Genomic DNA, 14,416 nt, shown 5'->3' on the forward strand with positions numbered 1-14,416 from the left:
ATGCTTTAACGTTTGGACCAGTCCCATATTGCAGGCACGGGCACAATGGTAAAGAGGCTGCCAAGAGAAGCACTGATTTTGAGCCACATAGAGGTGTCGCAAAGTCAGTGCCACCTCCCACAGTGCCACTTGGAAGGAGAGGAAGGACTCCTAGGTATCCTTCAGGCATCCCCAGGCAACTAGGTATAGACCAGGGATCTCCAACCTTTTCTGTAATAAAAGCTACTTATATCTAATTAAAACCATCTCGAGCTACTAATACTATTAGTCTTGTTATAGTGACCACATCAATCAAGATTCCGTTAGTGACTACCATATGGAAGAAAACCAACACTATTCACCATAGTTCAGTAGGCAGAGTTTCCAGCAGAAAGGCAAAAAGGTTTTGTCAATGTGGAATACCTTTTGTTGGGAAATACATAACAGCCATAGATGCAATGCCCCTGGCATTAGGGTAATAATATTAGTAATAAGTCTCCCCAAAACTGCATGATTTGCCTCTCAAATGTCAGCTTTAAGTATATTTTAGAAATTCACCTATTTATCTCCAAAGATCAATTTAATAGTTCTGAAAATACACACGTTTGTCTCCAATACAAGCTTTCATGTTTGGTATACATGTATTGACTCTGCCAAGCAAAAGCTGGTCTGCGCATAGGAGACCTACTTATAGTTAGCTGGAGAGCTGCCAGTGGCTCACGAGCTACTTGTGGGAGAAGACTGGTGTAGACACTCCCTGCACTTGCCTATGGAGGGATCCCTGCCCCTTTCAACCTGATGCCGGGTCTCTGCCTGCAGTGGAAGGTAGACCAGCAACTTCAAACTGCTGCTCTTCCCTTCACTAATGCCAATCAGACTGGAATCAGAGTGGAAGAGAGCGCCCTATTTGCACAACAGACCAGCTAGGTAACACCATATAAAAGCTATAAATATTCAAGGAACATGATCAGCTTGCCCTTTAGGATGTAGTGAACAGAAGTTGAGCGAGCAGCTGCAGTGGTATCTACATTGCATTTTGTTTAGTTGACTTTTCAGCCCACTCCTAAAATAGTGCGAATTATAGCACATGCCAAACTAAAATTACCTTCACATTGAGAAAGAGACAAATGGACCAAATGTACAAAAAATAACCTGGGCTGGATTGGTCTTGGTCTTGGCTGAAAGTTTTGCTTCATAGCCTTATTATATATCTCTCTTTTTATTACGTAGCGATTATAGGGAGAATATTCACACACACAACCATCGGGGCCACCTTTTTGCTAATAATTGTCTGGCCCAGGTCCCTGGGTTACTGGGTTGTCCATTTTTTCTAAAATTGGAAACTGTATGCAGCACTTGTTTTTTGGCTTGAAAAGTGATTTGTTTGCATGTGCGAAAAGCAGTATTTCAGTGGCTTTAAAATTGTCCCTTACCTGAAAGTAGAATCTGGAAGCTAGGAAGTGTGGATTGTGTCTGTCTGTAACCAAGGAGATTCCGAATAGAGGAGCACCTCCCTGCCAGAGCAGTTTAGGCTTAAGGTTGCTTGGCTCCTATATATGTTTTCTATGGGTTGTTGCATCTGCTGCTGTGATTGGTTGGCAGGACTAGTACTTCTATAGGATTAAGGGCCTAGGGTTTGTGTTCGGTGTGGCTATTTGGGCTAGGGTTCTGATTGGCTACTAGGGCTAGGGTTTCCTTTTGGAGTTAGGGATTAGGGATTTTTTCCGAAGACGTACCGGTGGGATTTTGCCTGAGACACATAGATCGACTTAGGATCTCTATACGCTAAGACAATAAGAAGACTTAAGTTCGTTTGCCTATTCTATACGCCCTGAAGAAGCCCCAGGCCGGATGGCCATGTAAGGGGGCGAAACACGTGGTGGCTGTTTTTCACCCCTTGCCAATCCAATACAGAATTCTTAAATCACCTTCATAGAAAGATATTTCACCATGAAACCAGCATACTGGAATTTTTCCTGACTCAGAACGACTACATAAACTTGTCCAGACATCTCTTTCTACAAAACCAACAGAGGCATTCCCCTCATGCACCACAAACAAACCTCATACAGATTTCAATGTGTATTGAACTACTACACAACCTGTCATGGCCTGTATTCCTCACGGCTGTCGGACAACCGGACAACCGGTTACTAAACTACAATTCCCACAGCGCCCCGCTTCGCGAGCTCGCGGCTGGGGAAGACCGCGCGTTTTCTGATTGGACAGCTATTTAAGCCCCGCCCAGTCCAGGAAGCGGGGCTTGACAATCCTATTTCGTTCCTGCACGCCAGGCGGACGGTGCTTCCCCGCCGGAGGTCGGGCGTGATATCAACGTTCCGGATTCACCCAGAGATCAAGCTGCTTCCAGAGACTTCAGTCATTTCAGGATAGCGCCGGGCGGAAGGTGCTTCCCCGCCGGAGGTCGGGCGCTTGCTTCGTTCCATCCGACATCGCGAAAGGAACAGGTAGGGCTCCTCGGGAGCACGAGACCCTTGGTTCCTCACCGGTTATCTTCCCTTAGGAGAACAGAACCTGTTCACCTTGTTACTAGGTACTTAGGCCCTTAGACGCGTGCTTGAAAACGCGTAGTACAGCATCAAAAAACCCTCAGTTAGTAGAGCTGCTCATTCCACGCTGTGCCAATAACAGCGTTGACTCGTATTGAGGATATTTTGATCCTAGGTGCACGCTGTGCATGGAACAGCGTACCAGCTAGGAAAGACTGAAGTGGAGGACGACACGACTGGACTCGCTCTCGTGCCGGTCCCTCCTATCCCTTACCTATTTTACTTCCTTGAGTTCATTGTTGTCTGAGGAACTACAACATCCTTTTCCCCATTCCTTGAGGTAAGCTGTGTTGGGGAACGGATTGGGGTCCTCAATAGAGGGTAGTAGGCATTGCAGGCCGGGGGACGTATACTGATGTCTGCCTGTGCTCCCTTCTAGTTGGTGCGACCTTCCCCGAGGCCCCGACACCTCAGAGGCTCGTCGAAAGATTCCATCGCACAGTTTTCCAGTCCCGTTCCTTCACTCCCTTCCCTCCCGGTGGGGCGCCAGTTCCCAGAGTAGTTGTTTCCTCTCTGGGGGTAGCCGCGCTATCGGGAAGAAGGACCTTTCTTCGAACATCGTCCCTGCTGTCTTCTAGTCAGGTTAGTGGTTTTCAGGTAAGCTGCTAACACAGCCGCGACAGATTGTCAAGCCCACGTAGCTTAGATAGCCCGGGCGATGGATACTAACATAGTCCTACATTCATTACTGGAGACCCTCGCAACCCTCCAGCAAGAGGTACATACTTCCCGTCTAGAAAGCCAAGAACTAAAAAAGGAACTGGGAACGTTGCGCAGGGAAGTGGCAGGCATTTCCCGACAGGAGAAAGGGAAAAGGTCGTATATCAAGGATTGGACTCTTCCCCCCCCCTCAAACCACCACGTCACCAGCATTAGGGGGAGGGGCACAGGGTCCTGGACCCTTTACAATGCCGACCGCTACTGCCACCCATGATGGCACAGCTCCCACTGTGCATGTCGTACAGACTCAAAGCATTCCCCTCGCTCCTCCTGAGCGATTCTACGGGGATCCGAAGAGATTTGAAATCTTCTTAAACCAGAGTAGACTTCACTTCTTATGCAAACCAGCACTTTTCCAGGACGAGGAGGCGAAAACCTCCTTTATGATGTCGTACATAAGAGGAAATGCCGCCAGTTGGACCATTCCATTAATGGAACGCAACGATCCAGTGCTCCATAATTTCCAGGACTTTTGCAAGGAAATGAGGAAATTATTTGACCGCAAATCACACACGATGACACTGGATAAAGAACTCCTAACCCTGCGACAGGGATCACAGGATTTGCTCACCTATATCACCACATTTAATCGCCTCGTGGTAGAAACCGATTGGCCCCCAGAGAAAAGGACGACGTTATTCTTTCAAGGCTTAAGGGGCGAATTAAAAGATGTCCTGTCCCAGGTGGTCCAGCTGCCGCATACCTGTGAGGAACTGATCGAGCTGACGGTGCAATTAGACCATCGTGTACAAGAACGAAAAGGAGAGAAAGGAAGAACAGAGATTCGTTTTCCGCCGCTGCGTACCAAGGCCGCCACGGACCTACCCCCAAAGGCAAACGAAGGGACAGAACCTATGCAACTAGGGGGGTTTCGAGGGCCCTTAACCTTAGAAGAGAAGGAGAAACGCCGGCAACAAAAGCTTTGCTTATATTGCGGAAAGAGCGGGCATTTTATCCGTGAGTGCCGGGCACGAGCCAACGCGTCTGAAAGGCCAACCCCTTCTCCTAAACAAGCAGCCGCTCTTCTTCCACCGACGGAAAACTGGAAGACCCAAGACTGAAGGAGACCTCTCCCTTGGGTCCAGAGACGGAAAAGGTCTCGGCATCGCTTGCCAACACTATCCAGCCGTCTGTAGCACATCTGAATGTATGTATCACCTTATGGACCCGACCCACCACCACAGTGGAAGTGGCAGCCTTCTTGGATTCTGGAGCCACAGGGAATTTCATCGACCAGACCTATGCCCAAGCCATAGGAGTACAGACGATACGGAAGAAAGTCCCTGAGGTGGTAAAAGCGGTAGATGGGACACCCCTTACCTCAGGGCCGGTGCAATACCATACCGTTCCCCTCCAGATGAGGGTGGGAAGGAATCACCTGGAGAGCATACAGTTCGACCTTATTGATGCTCCCCACTTCCGCCTCATCTTGGGAATGCCATGGCTCACCCTGCATGACCCCGTTATCCGATGGTCGGAAAGGTCCGTATCCCTCACTTCGGAGTATTGCCAAGCACACTGTCTGGCAGAACCGGACCTCACAGAGAGGGAGACCCGTCCTGTGGCAGGGTTGTTGGCGGAGGGATGTGAAGACACCTTCTGTTGCAGTACCACACTACCAGAAGAATACCAAGAGTATAGCCAGGTCTTTGACAAAGAGAAAGCTACACGACTGCCCCCCCATAGGTCGTACGATTGCCGTATTGACCTCCAAGCAGGAGCCAACATACCTTGTAGTAGGGTGTACGCCCTCACTGAGCCAGAAACACGGTACCTAAAAAATTACCTAGACGAAAACCTTGCTTCCGGATTTATCAGGCACTCCTCATCCCCTGCTTCCTCCCCCCTTTTTTTTATATCCAAGAAGGACTGTGATGAATTGAGAACCTGTATCGATTATAGGGCAATTAACAGTATCACTATAAAAAATCGATATCCATTACCCCTCATACCTGTTCTCTTGGACCAATTAAAAGGAGCTCGTGTGTTTACGAAATTGGATCTTCGAGGAGCTTACCACCTGGTAAGGGTTCGCACAGGGGATGAGTGGAAGACAGCCTTCAGGACAAAATTCGGACTATATGAGTACCAGGTAATGCCGTTTGGGCTATGCAATGCCCCCGCAGCCTTCCAATACTTCATGGACGACGTACTGCGGGGGTTGTTAGACACCATCTGCATAGTCTATATCGATGACATTCTTATTTATTCGACAAACCTACAAGAACACGTGGAGCATGTTAAGGTAGTATTGGACAGACTCAGGCAACATTCATTGTACGCCAAACTGGAAAAGTGCCTTTTCCACGTGAACGAAATATCATTCCTGGGATATGTCATCAATGCCCAAGGATTTCAGATGGATGCGGGAAAGGTGGAGGCCATCGTTCTATGGAAAGCTCCCAAGAATATCAAGGCAATTCAAAGCTTTCTTGGATTCGCAAATTATTATAGGCGGTTCATTAAGAATTTCTCCAGGGTTATCCACCCCATCACACGCCTCCTCCGCAAACACACCCCCTTCATATGGGATAAAGAAGCAGAACAAGCATTTCAAGAGCTGAAGAATAGGTTCACTCAAGCTCCCATACTTCGACACCCAGATCCCAGTCTACCGTACATCGTAGAGACTGATGCATCTCAATTTGCGTTGGGAGGTATTCTCTCCCAAAGACACCCAGAAACAGGACAAATACATCCAGTGGCATACTACTCCAAAAAACTTACACCTTGCGAAATAAACTATTCCATAACAGACAAGGAACTCCTCGCCATAAAAAGAGCCTGTGAAGAATGGCGACACTACCTCCAGGGAGCCAGACACACAGTTGAGATCTACACAGACCACAGAAACTTACTCTTCCTAAAATCAGCAAAGGCCCTCACGCCCAGACAACTCCGATGGTCCTTATTCTTCTCAGACTACGACTTTATGATTAGATACAAACCCGGAACACGAAATGGGAAAGCTGATGCACTGTCACGCATTCCCTTCCCAATAGAAAACAAGCCAGAAGGACTCCCAGAGGGACCACCCATTCTCCCGATGGAAGCATTTCATCCCACGACCCTGGCAACAACCTTTTCGGACTCCTTTTTGGAGGACCTACGAGAGACACTCAAACAAATCGACCTGCAACAGTGGATTGACGATGATCCCGACATTCGTTCCTCAGAAAAGGAATTTCTCTATCACAACCGAAGGTTATACCTTCCAGACCAACCTCAGCAGCAACAAGCTATCTCTTGGGCGCATGACACAACCTTAGGAGGACACCTGGGAGAACACAAGACCATCGCATCCTTAGAACGTTCCTTTTGGTGGCCCACGATGAAGAACGACACCAAGGAGTATATCCAAAATTGCTTTGTGTGTGCCCAGAGCAAAACCAGCCATGCACGACCTATGGGGCTACTTCGCCCCATTCCGATACCCGCACTCCCGTGGCACACCGTATCAATGGACTTCATTGTAGAAATGCCCCCATGTGACGGCTTCACTACCATCTTGGTGGTGGTGGATCATCTCACCAAGATGGGACACTTCATCCCATTGAAGCAATTACCTACGTCAGCAGAACTAGCAGTGGCCTTCCTCCAACACATAGTGAAGGCCCATGGACTACCCAGGGTTCTTATCACCGACAGAGGCTCCCAATTCACTTCTCGATTTTGGAAATCGCTATGTACAACCATGGGAGTGGACGCAAGACTGTCAACCAGTTATCATCCCCAGACCGACGGAAAGACAGAACGTCTTAACCAAACACTTGAACAATATCTCCGCTGCTTTTCACTACAGAATACCATGGACTGGGTTCCTTTGATATGGCTAGCTGAGTTCTCATATAACAATGCTGACCATGCCACTCTAGGTTGCTCCCCATTTTTCTGTTTATACGGGTTTCACCCTTACATGCTTCCATTTGAATGGCCCGCAGAATCCCAGCACCCCACGATACAAGAACACCACGACCACCTCCGAACAGTGATTAAAGAAGTAAGAAAGCAACTACAAAACACACAAACCACATACAAACACTACGCTGATAAAAAGAGAAGTCAGGAACCTAGCTATCAAGTAGGAGATAAGGTATGGTTGGCCACTAAGTACTTGCGGCTAAAAGGAAGAGGTAAACTGGGCCCTAAATACATCGGCCCATATTGCATAGAACAGGTAGTGAATCCAGTAGCCATGAAATTGTCTCTTCCCCAGGCCTGGAAAATCCACCCGGTGTTCCATGTGTCCCTACTAAAACCATGTCCCCAGGGTATGAGACTACCAGCACTCCCTCCACCAGTAGATATAGACGGACAAGAGGAGTATGAAGTCAAAGAACTCCTGGATTCCAGGATAGTGAGGGGTAGGGTGCAATATCTAGTAGACTGGAAGGGATACGGGGTGGAGGACCGAACATGGGAACCCGTAGACAACCTACATTGCCCTAGATTACTGAGGCACTTCCATGCCACTCATCCAGGAAAACCAGGACAACCACCGAGACGGCGGTCCTCCAGAGGGGGTACTGTCATGGCCTGTATTCCTCACGGCTGTCGGACAACCGGACAACCGGTTACTAAACTACAATTCCCACAGCGCCCCGCTTCGCGAGCTCGCGGCTGGGGAAGACCGCGCGTTTTCTGATTGGACAGCTATTTAAGCCCCGCCCAGTCCAGGAAGCGGGGCTTGACAATCCTATTTCGTTCCTGCACGCCAGGCGGACGGTGCTTCCCCGCCGGAGGTCGGGCGTGATATCAACGTTCCGGATTCACCCAGAGATCAAGCTGCTTCCAGAGACTTCAGTCATTTCAGGATAGCGCCGGGCGGAAGGTGCTTCCCCGCCGGAGGTCGGGCGCTTGCTTCGTTCCATCCGACATCGCGAAAGGAACAGGTAGGGCTCCTCGGGAGCACGAGACCCTTGGTTCCTCACCGGTTATCTTCCCTTAGGAGAACAGAACCTGTTCACCTTGTTACTAGGTACTTAGGCCCTTAGACGCGTGCTTGAAAACGCGTAGTACAGCATCAAAAAACCCTCAGTTAGTAGAGCTGCTCATTCCACGCTGTGCCAATAACAGCGTTGACTCGTATTGAGGATATTTTGATCCTAGGTGCACGCTGTGCATGGAACAGCGTACCAGCTAGGAAAGACTGAAGTGGAGGACGACACGACTGGACTCGCTCTCGTGCCGGTCCCTCCTATCCCTTACCTATTTTACTTCCTTGAGTTCATTGTTGTCTGAGGAACTACAACATCCTTTTCCCCATTCCTTGAGGTAAGCTGTGTTGGGGAACGGATTGGGGTCCTCAATAGAGGGTAGTAGGCATTGCAGGCCGGGGGACGTATACTGATGTCTGCCTGTGCTCCCTTCTAGTTGGTGCGACCTTCCCCGAGGCCCCGACACCTCAGAGGCTCGTCGAAAGATTCCATCGCACAGTTTTCCAGTCCCGTTCCTTCACTCCCTTCCCTCCCGGTGGGGCGCCAGTTCCCAGAGTAGTTGTTTCCTCTCTGGGGGTAGCCGCGCTATCGGGAAGAAGGACCTTTCTTCGAACATCGTCCCTGCTGTCTTCTAGTCAGGTTAGTGGTTTTCAGGTAAGCTGCTAACACAGCCGCGACACAACCATTGCAAAGCCCCACAAACCACACCTGCACACAATTCTACCCCAACTACAATACTATGGCACCTGCATTCTCAAACAAAACACAACTCTGTCCTATACCGCCAACATATCCACACACCAAAAACACAACACATACATAACTTTAATGCATCCAGACACATACTCCCTGTTAAAAAAAACACCAGTTGGATCCTCTAAACCCTACTAACCGATACCTTTTATCATGACAAAACCTATACTCAGCCTTCCATCACACCATCCACCGACATACTCATCCTCTTTTTACCAATTACAATCAACCATACAATCCTTACACGCCACTCCACCACACACATTACCTATTACAGTGATCAAATCTAACACACACACTCCTAACTCTTGTCCAACCCCTCTTACACACCACATACTCTTCTTCAAAACACATCACCACCACTGTACTATTCAAATACCACTCACCAGCAGTACTGCACATAAAATTTGTTTTTCACAGAAAACCTCTACAACAAAATATCCTCTCACTACTCCACAAAAACTAAACACACAAATCTCAATATATTATATCCCATATACATATATTTGCTTACTATGTAATCATGTATCCATATATTTATTATGTTAGCCCTATTGTACAAGAAAAAATAATTATCTTGACAGCTTTACTCTGTCCTACCATCACCCTACACCTCTATCAATTTATTCTCTGTCTTCACTCTCTCATCTCAAACCCTTTCCAATACTATGATCTCCAAAATAACCCTACTAAATTCTCCCTCATGTTATTTCTTCTTTGACTGATGTCAAACCTCATTTTTCTACTCTGATTCTTGTTTTCCCTAATCCCTTTATACAAGCTCTTCCCTCTCCATCTCTCCTCTACTCATCCCAGACCTCAACTTACTACTGTGATCTCCCAATTAACACTTCTGGTTTGCTACCCTCTTCTATCCATCCATTCCTCTATTTAATCCAACTCACATGTCTTCCCCTAAAATCAACTTGTACCTCCTTATGGTAATATTATACTCGTATTTCCCTATACTAATCCACCACTAATCATTTTGGGTCTTGGAGTAGCGTGCTACTCTCCGAAAAGAACTTTGACGCCTCATCAGGGGTAGTAAGTGCTATATAAATACAATTCAAATTTTACAATTTTAACAAAGTTATTTTTCATATTGTTTTCTTTTTCTAGACTTTGCTAAACTTCTGGCTGAGTCTGATTTCCAGAAGAAGGAATGGAAGAGGAAACAAGGTAAGATCCTCAAAATAACTAACTTTGGACAAAAGGCCTTATTTGAACAAATTTACCTGAGGACACTTGACTAATTGCTGATAAACATTTAAAAGTGACCAAACAAGGCATTCTATTTTCATTTCCTTAAGTGTAATAAGATAGGTTACAATTACACAAAAGCCTGCTGTCGTTCATTGCTTCACTGTTTTTATAATTATTCTTAATATTCCGTTATATTCTTCAGTGAACATTAATTCTCTTGAAAAATGATCCTGAAAGACTATAAGCAAATCTCCTCAAATAACCTGTTTGAAATTGTAACTATGTTGTTTATCGAGCACTTTAATGAAGGGGCAGGTTTTTATCCCCCTCTTCCATAAGTAGTGTTCTCCAAAATTTGCGATTGAGCCTCCTTACCTCCATTCTCAAGGGTTTGATGGAGCACTAGCCAAGAATTATGTAATTCCAACTTCTCGATATATTTTTATGTAATTTTTTTAATTATTACTAGAGGTGGGCGAGCCACTGAAAGCTCGAGCCAAGCTCAAACCTGAAGCCTAGCACTGGCTAAGCTCGAAGTTCAGTTGGACCCTCAAGCCCATAACGACCCAAGCTTTCATGTGGCGTCTGCCTGCTTTCCTCTGCCCAGGATGTGGCCTTACGGTAAGAGCTGCTGACTGTAGAACTGGGGTATCGAGTTTGAATCTCGGCGTTGGCTCAACATCCTGTGATTCTGGGCAAATCACTTAATGTCCCCATGCCCTTAAAAATGTGTGTGACATTGTATAATGAAAATGGTGCACTTGTAAAGAGCTCCAAAACCTTCGGGTTGAGCTTCTGATATATTTTGAAAAGTGCACTGAGATAAAACAAAGCCTTAGCATAAGGAAAGGCAAATAGATATCCATTTATCAGCTGATTTGTGTAAAGTGAAACCAGAAAACCTGGAAGCATTGCGGCTCCCCCACTAAAATTGTGTTATGTCTTACTTTAAAAAACAAATTGTTTTTCTTCATTATCGAGCATGAAAGCACTTTCAATATGTAATGTCAGACTTCCAGTTGTACATAAATAATACTTTTAATAGGTACTTCTCAGTCTTGCCCTATTAGCGTCAAAGCTTCCACATGTTAAAAAAATACACTTTTTTGAATCCTGAAGATACTTTACCATATTTTACCTCAAGTTTGTTTTATGATTTACATAGCATATATTTTCAGGGCTCAGCTTGTGCCTGGGTTCTAAGATCCAAGCCAGACCCTTGCCTCGGCTTTGGATCTGCTCTGCCTGTTAATTTGGTGTCTCGCCCACCTCGAATTATTACACGTCTGTCTCGTATTACACAGTGCAGACCTGCTAACTTCGAGCAGAGTTCCATCATGTGGGCGCTGAGATGGGACCTTGGAAAGGAGGAGGGGGAAAATGAAAAGGGGCTTAAAGTTTGTTAGTGCCTTAGTAGCTATACAAAGGGATTGGAGGTGGTGATCCATGGTGAGGGGCATTTGTGCCCTTCGCTGGCAAAGGCAATCATCCAGGGCACAAGTCCTAAAAAAAGAAGTGGGGGGACGCTCCAAGTTAGGTGGTGTCACCGGAAGTGACCTCACGGCAGGAAGTGACTTCACGAGATGTAGTCCCCATTAATTAACAAAGGTTAGAAGGCGATGGGGGCAGGTTCAAAGGGCAAAGGAGAATGTTTACGTTGGAATTAGTCACCGTATTGACACTCAGAGGAGCGGGGAAATTAAAGCTGCGCTTGTTCGGTGCGTATTTATTGCCCACAGTAAATTTGCCGGTCTCCGTCTGAAATGCATGAATACATACTGACCTTTTCTAATATACGGCCACGAGCGCCGTCTATCATATTGAACGGCTCCATCAACGTAAAACAACTTAAAGAGCTCTGTTCGCCCTCTCTCGACAATAGAAGGTGGGGTTTGGTGAGTGCTGAGCGCGCGCGCAGGTGCAGGCTCGGGTACCGGCTCCATCTTTTGGGCAGGGTGGACGGCGTCCACCCGGTAAAAACCCGGTAAAATAAGTGGGGGGACGCCGTCCACCCGCGTGGTACCCCGACTCGAGCCCTGCAATCATCTCTACCCCTCCCCTCCAAAAAACACCACCTCTCAGAATGAAAATAGATCGTAGTTCTGCAGAGCCTCCCTGACTCAATTGGAAACCAACTCCATGTAGGGGTTTCCATCTCACCCTGTGTTCATCCTGTGATATCATCACTTCGCCAGGTGACTGCGTGAAGAGTGTCAGTATTGTGTAACTTACCATGGCCGTGTGTGAGAGGACTGGCTTGAAAATGCAACTTATTTACATAACACGTGTTTACAATGTGAGGTGGGCGAAATCCGAGAACATTTTTTTTTCTCTATCCCAAGACAAAAGGGCGAGTCTCTGATATCAATGCCAGGATGACTAATGTACGTCTATAGACAGTTATTCTACTCTCAGCTCAACTGAAACACGGCGTACACAGAATGTATGCACACAAGTATCCACTGAGAGACACGCCGCAACCAAAATGTGTGTGTACGCGTGCCAATACGCACCGTGTGACAACCAAGACATAAACGGCATTTGTGTGAAAGGCAATATTCAGCAAGAGGCGAAATGCATGCAGGGTATGTGTGTAAGGGAAGTGGTGTGGCGCTGCGGCCAGGGCGACTGACTCCGGAATCTGGGGATCATGGTTCGATCCCCGGCGACGGCGGCAGAGTAGCCCAGCACCATGTGACTCTGGGCAATTGCTTTCTTAATCTTCCCGACGGCCCCCAGCGCCTAGGGACACTTACGGGTGATTGTTCGCGCTTTACAAATCTGGATTATTAATATTATTGTATGGCAATCAGGGCAGGCTGTGGCGCCTGGTGCAACAATCATTTTTGATGTTACCACACCCCATGATAGCCTCCTCCGATTCTCTCACTACCACAGGACAAAAGTGCCCCTCAACTCTCCAATCATAAGTTATTGCTAAACACACTGTGCCTCCTGAGGTCAGCGCCCCCCTCCAAAGGTCAGCGCCAGTGCGGCCCCACCAGCCGCACTGCCCCAAAGCCAGCCCTGATGGCAATATCTTAGCGAGAAGCTAAAGAAACATGCAGAACGTGCGCGCGCGCTGCATGACAATATCAATACGATCACAATCGGTTATGAAAATATGCCGTGACAGATGTTTGTTCTTCAGTAACTGGTTCAAAAGAAAAGCACATAAAAATGTAACCCTCCAAATGCAGAATCAGTCTAAGTAAACATGGTGTTTGTCTACAAAGAAGGGTATTTTCCAAAGATGTTGAACAATCGTACACAATATTTGGCCTGTTAAAGAGCGATCATTTAGATGCATTTGACCTATTGTGATAGTAATGCGAATAAAGAGCTCTAGAGGTCGCCAATGCCCAAGTATTTAATTGTAGCGTCATCTAAAATTAAAATAGTTTAGGTACCATTGTATAGGCTCTTCAAAAGAGTTATAAACGGTGATGGAGTTAGAAAAAATGACTTCGGGAACCTATAAATAGGGGAACAAGCTGTGGTAGAGGAAAATGGGTATAATAAGAGGAGTGGCGCTTGAAAAGCAGAGTCTGACAGTCAAGGTACTTTTTTGCAACAAGGACAAATGTGACAGTAATGTGCCTTCCAGCACTCGTTCTGGGACTTGCCCCTGGAGCTCATTTTTGTGACCAGCACTTATTTTTTCCTCATAAGACTTTGACCCAGATCAAGAAAGAGAAAAAACATGAAAGGGGAAGAAGGAGGAAGAGAAAGATGGAAAACAGTGACAAATTGAGAAAACAATGATGACAAAGAACCCAAAAGCCTGAGATAAAGGGAACGGGAGTGTGAGTTTGGAGTCTAAAGAGTCATGAGGTGGACCAAGCCTCTGTAGCCATGGTCTTTGCCACTCGAACCTTCAATAGCACCGGCCGCAGGCTTCTTGCGAACCTTTGGGCCGAAGCACTTTTCTTTTTCGTTTTTACAAATTAAGCACAAGCGAGATGCTTGCATGCACAGCTGTTGAAAGCACAGTTGTTTGAGCAAATTTTCTTTGCTCATTACCTAAAAAGTGTAGAAACTACATTTTATATCAACAAAATGGTGCTAAAACTTCATTTTACACCAGTCTGCCACTTCACATCAAAACTGCACCGGAAATAAGTGTATTGTATCCATTCCAGAAATTACACCTGAAATAGTGCAATCAAAGTAATCCAGCCCTCAGTTTCCATTCCCCCATCTACATCACTAAACATTACATGCGTAACTGATTGGATTTAGAGACAGCTT

At 46.6% G+C, this 14,416-nt stretch overlaps 1 protein-coding gene across 1 annotated transcript in view; it reads left to right on the plus strand.

The window, feature by feature from the left end:
* Nucleotides 1-14,416, plus strand: part of MYOM3 (myomesin 3) — a 508,088-nt gene that overhangs the window by 417,990 nt on the left and 75,682 nt on the right. The window contains exon 27 of the mRNA XM_085647857.1: nt 10,082-10,141. Coding sequence (XP_085503983.1) covers nt 10,082-10,141 — 60 coding nt within the window. The remainder of the gene's footprint in view (nt 1-10,081; nt 10,142-14,416) is intronic.

The sequence above is a fragment of the Triturus cristatus genome, chromosome 3_2 (genome assembly GCF_964204655.1).
Source record: "Triturus cristatus chromosome 3_2, aTriCri1.1, whole genome shotgun sequence".
Lineage (NCBI taxonomy): Eukaryota > Metazoa > Chordata > Amphibia > Caudata > Salamandridae > Triturus > Triturus cristatus.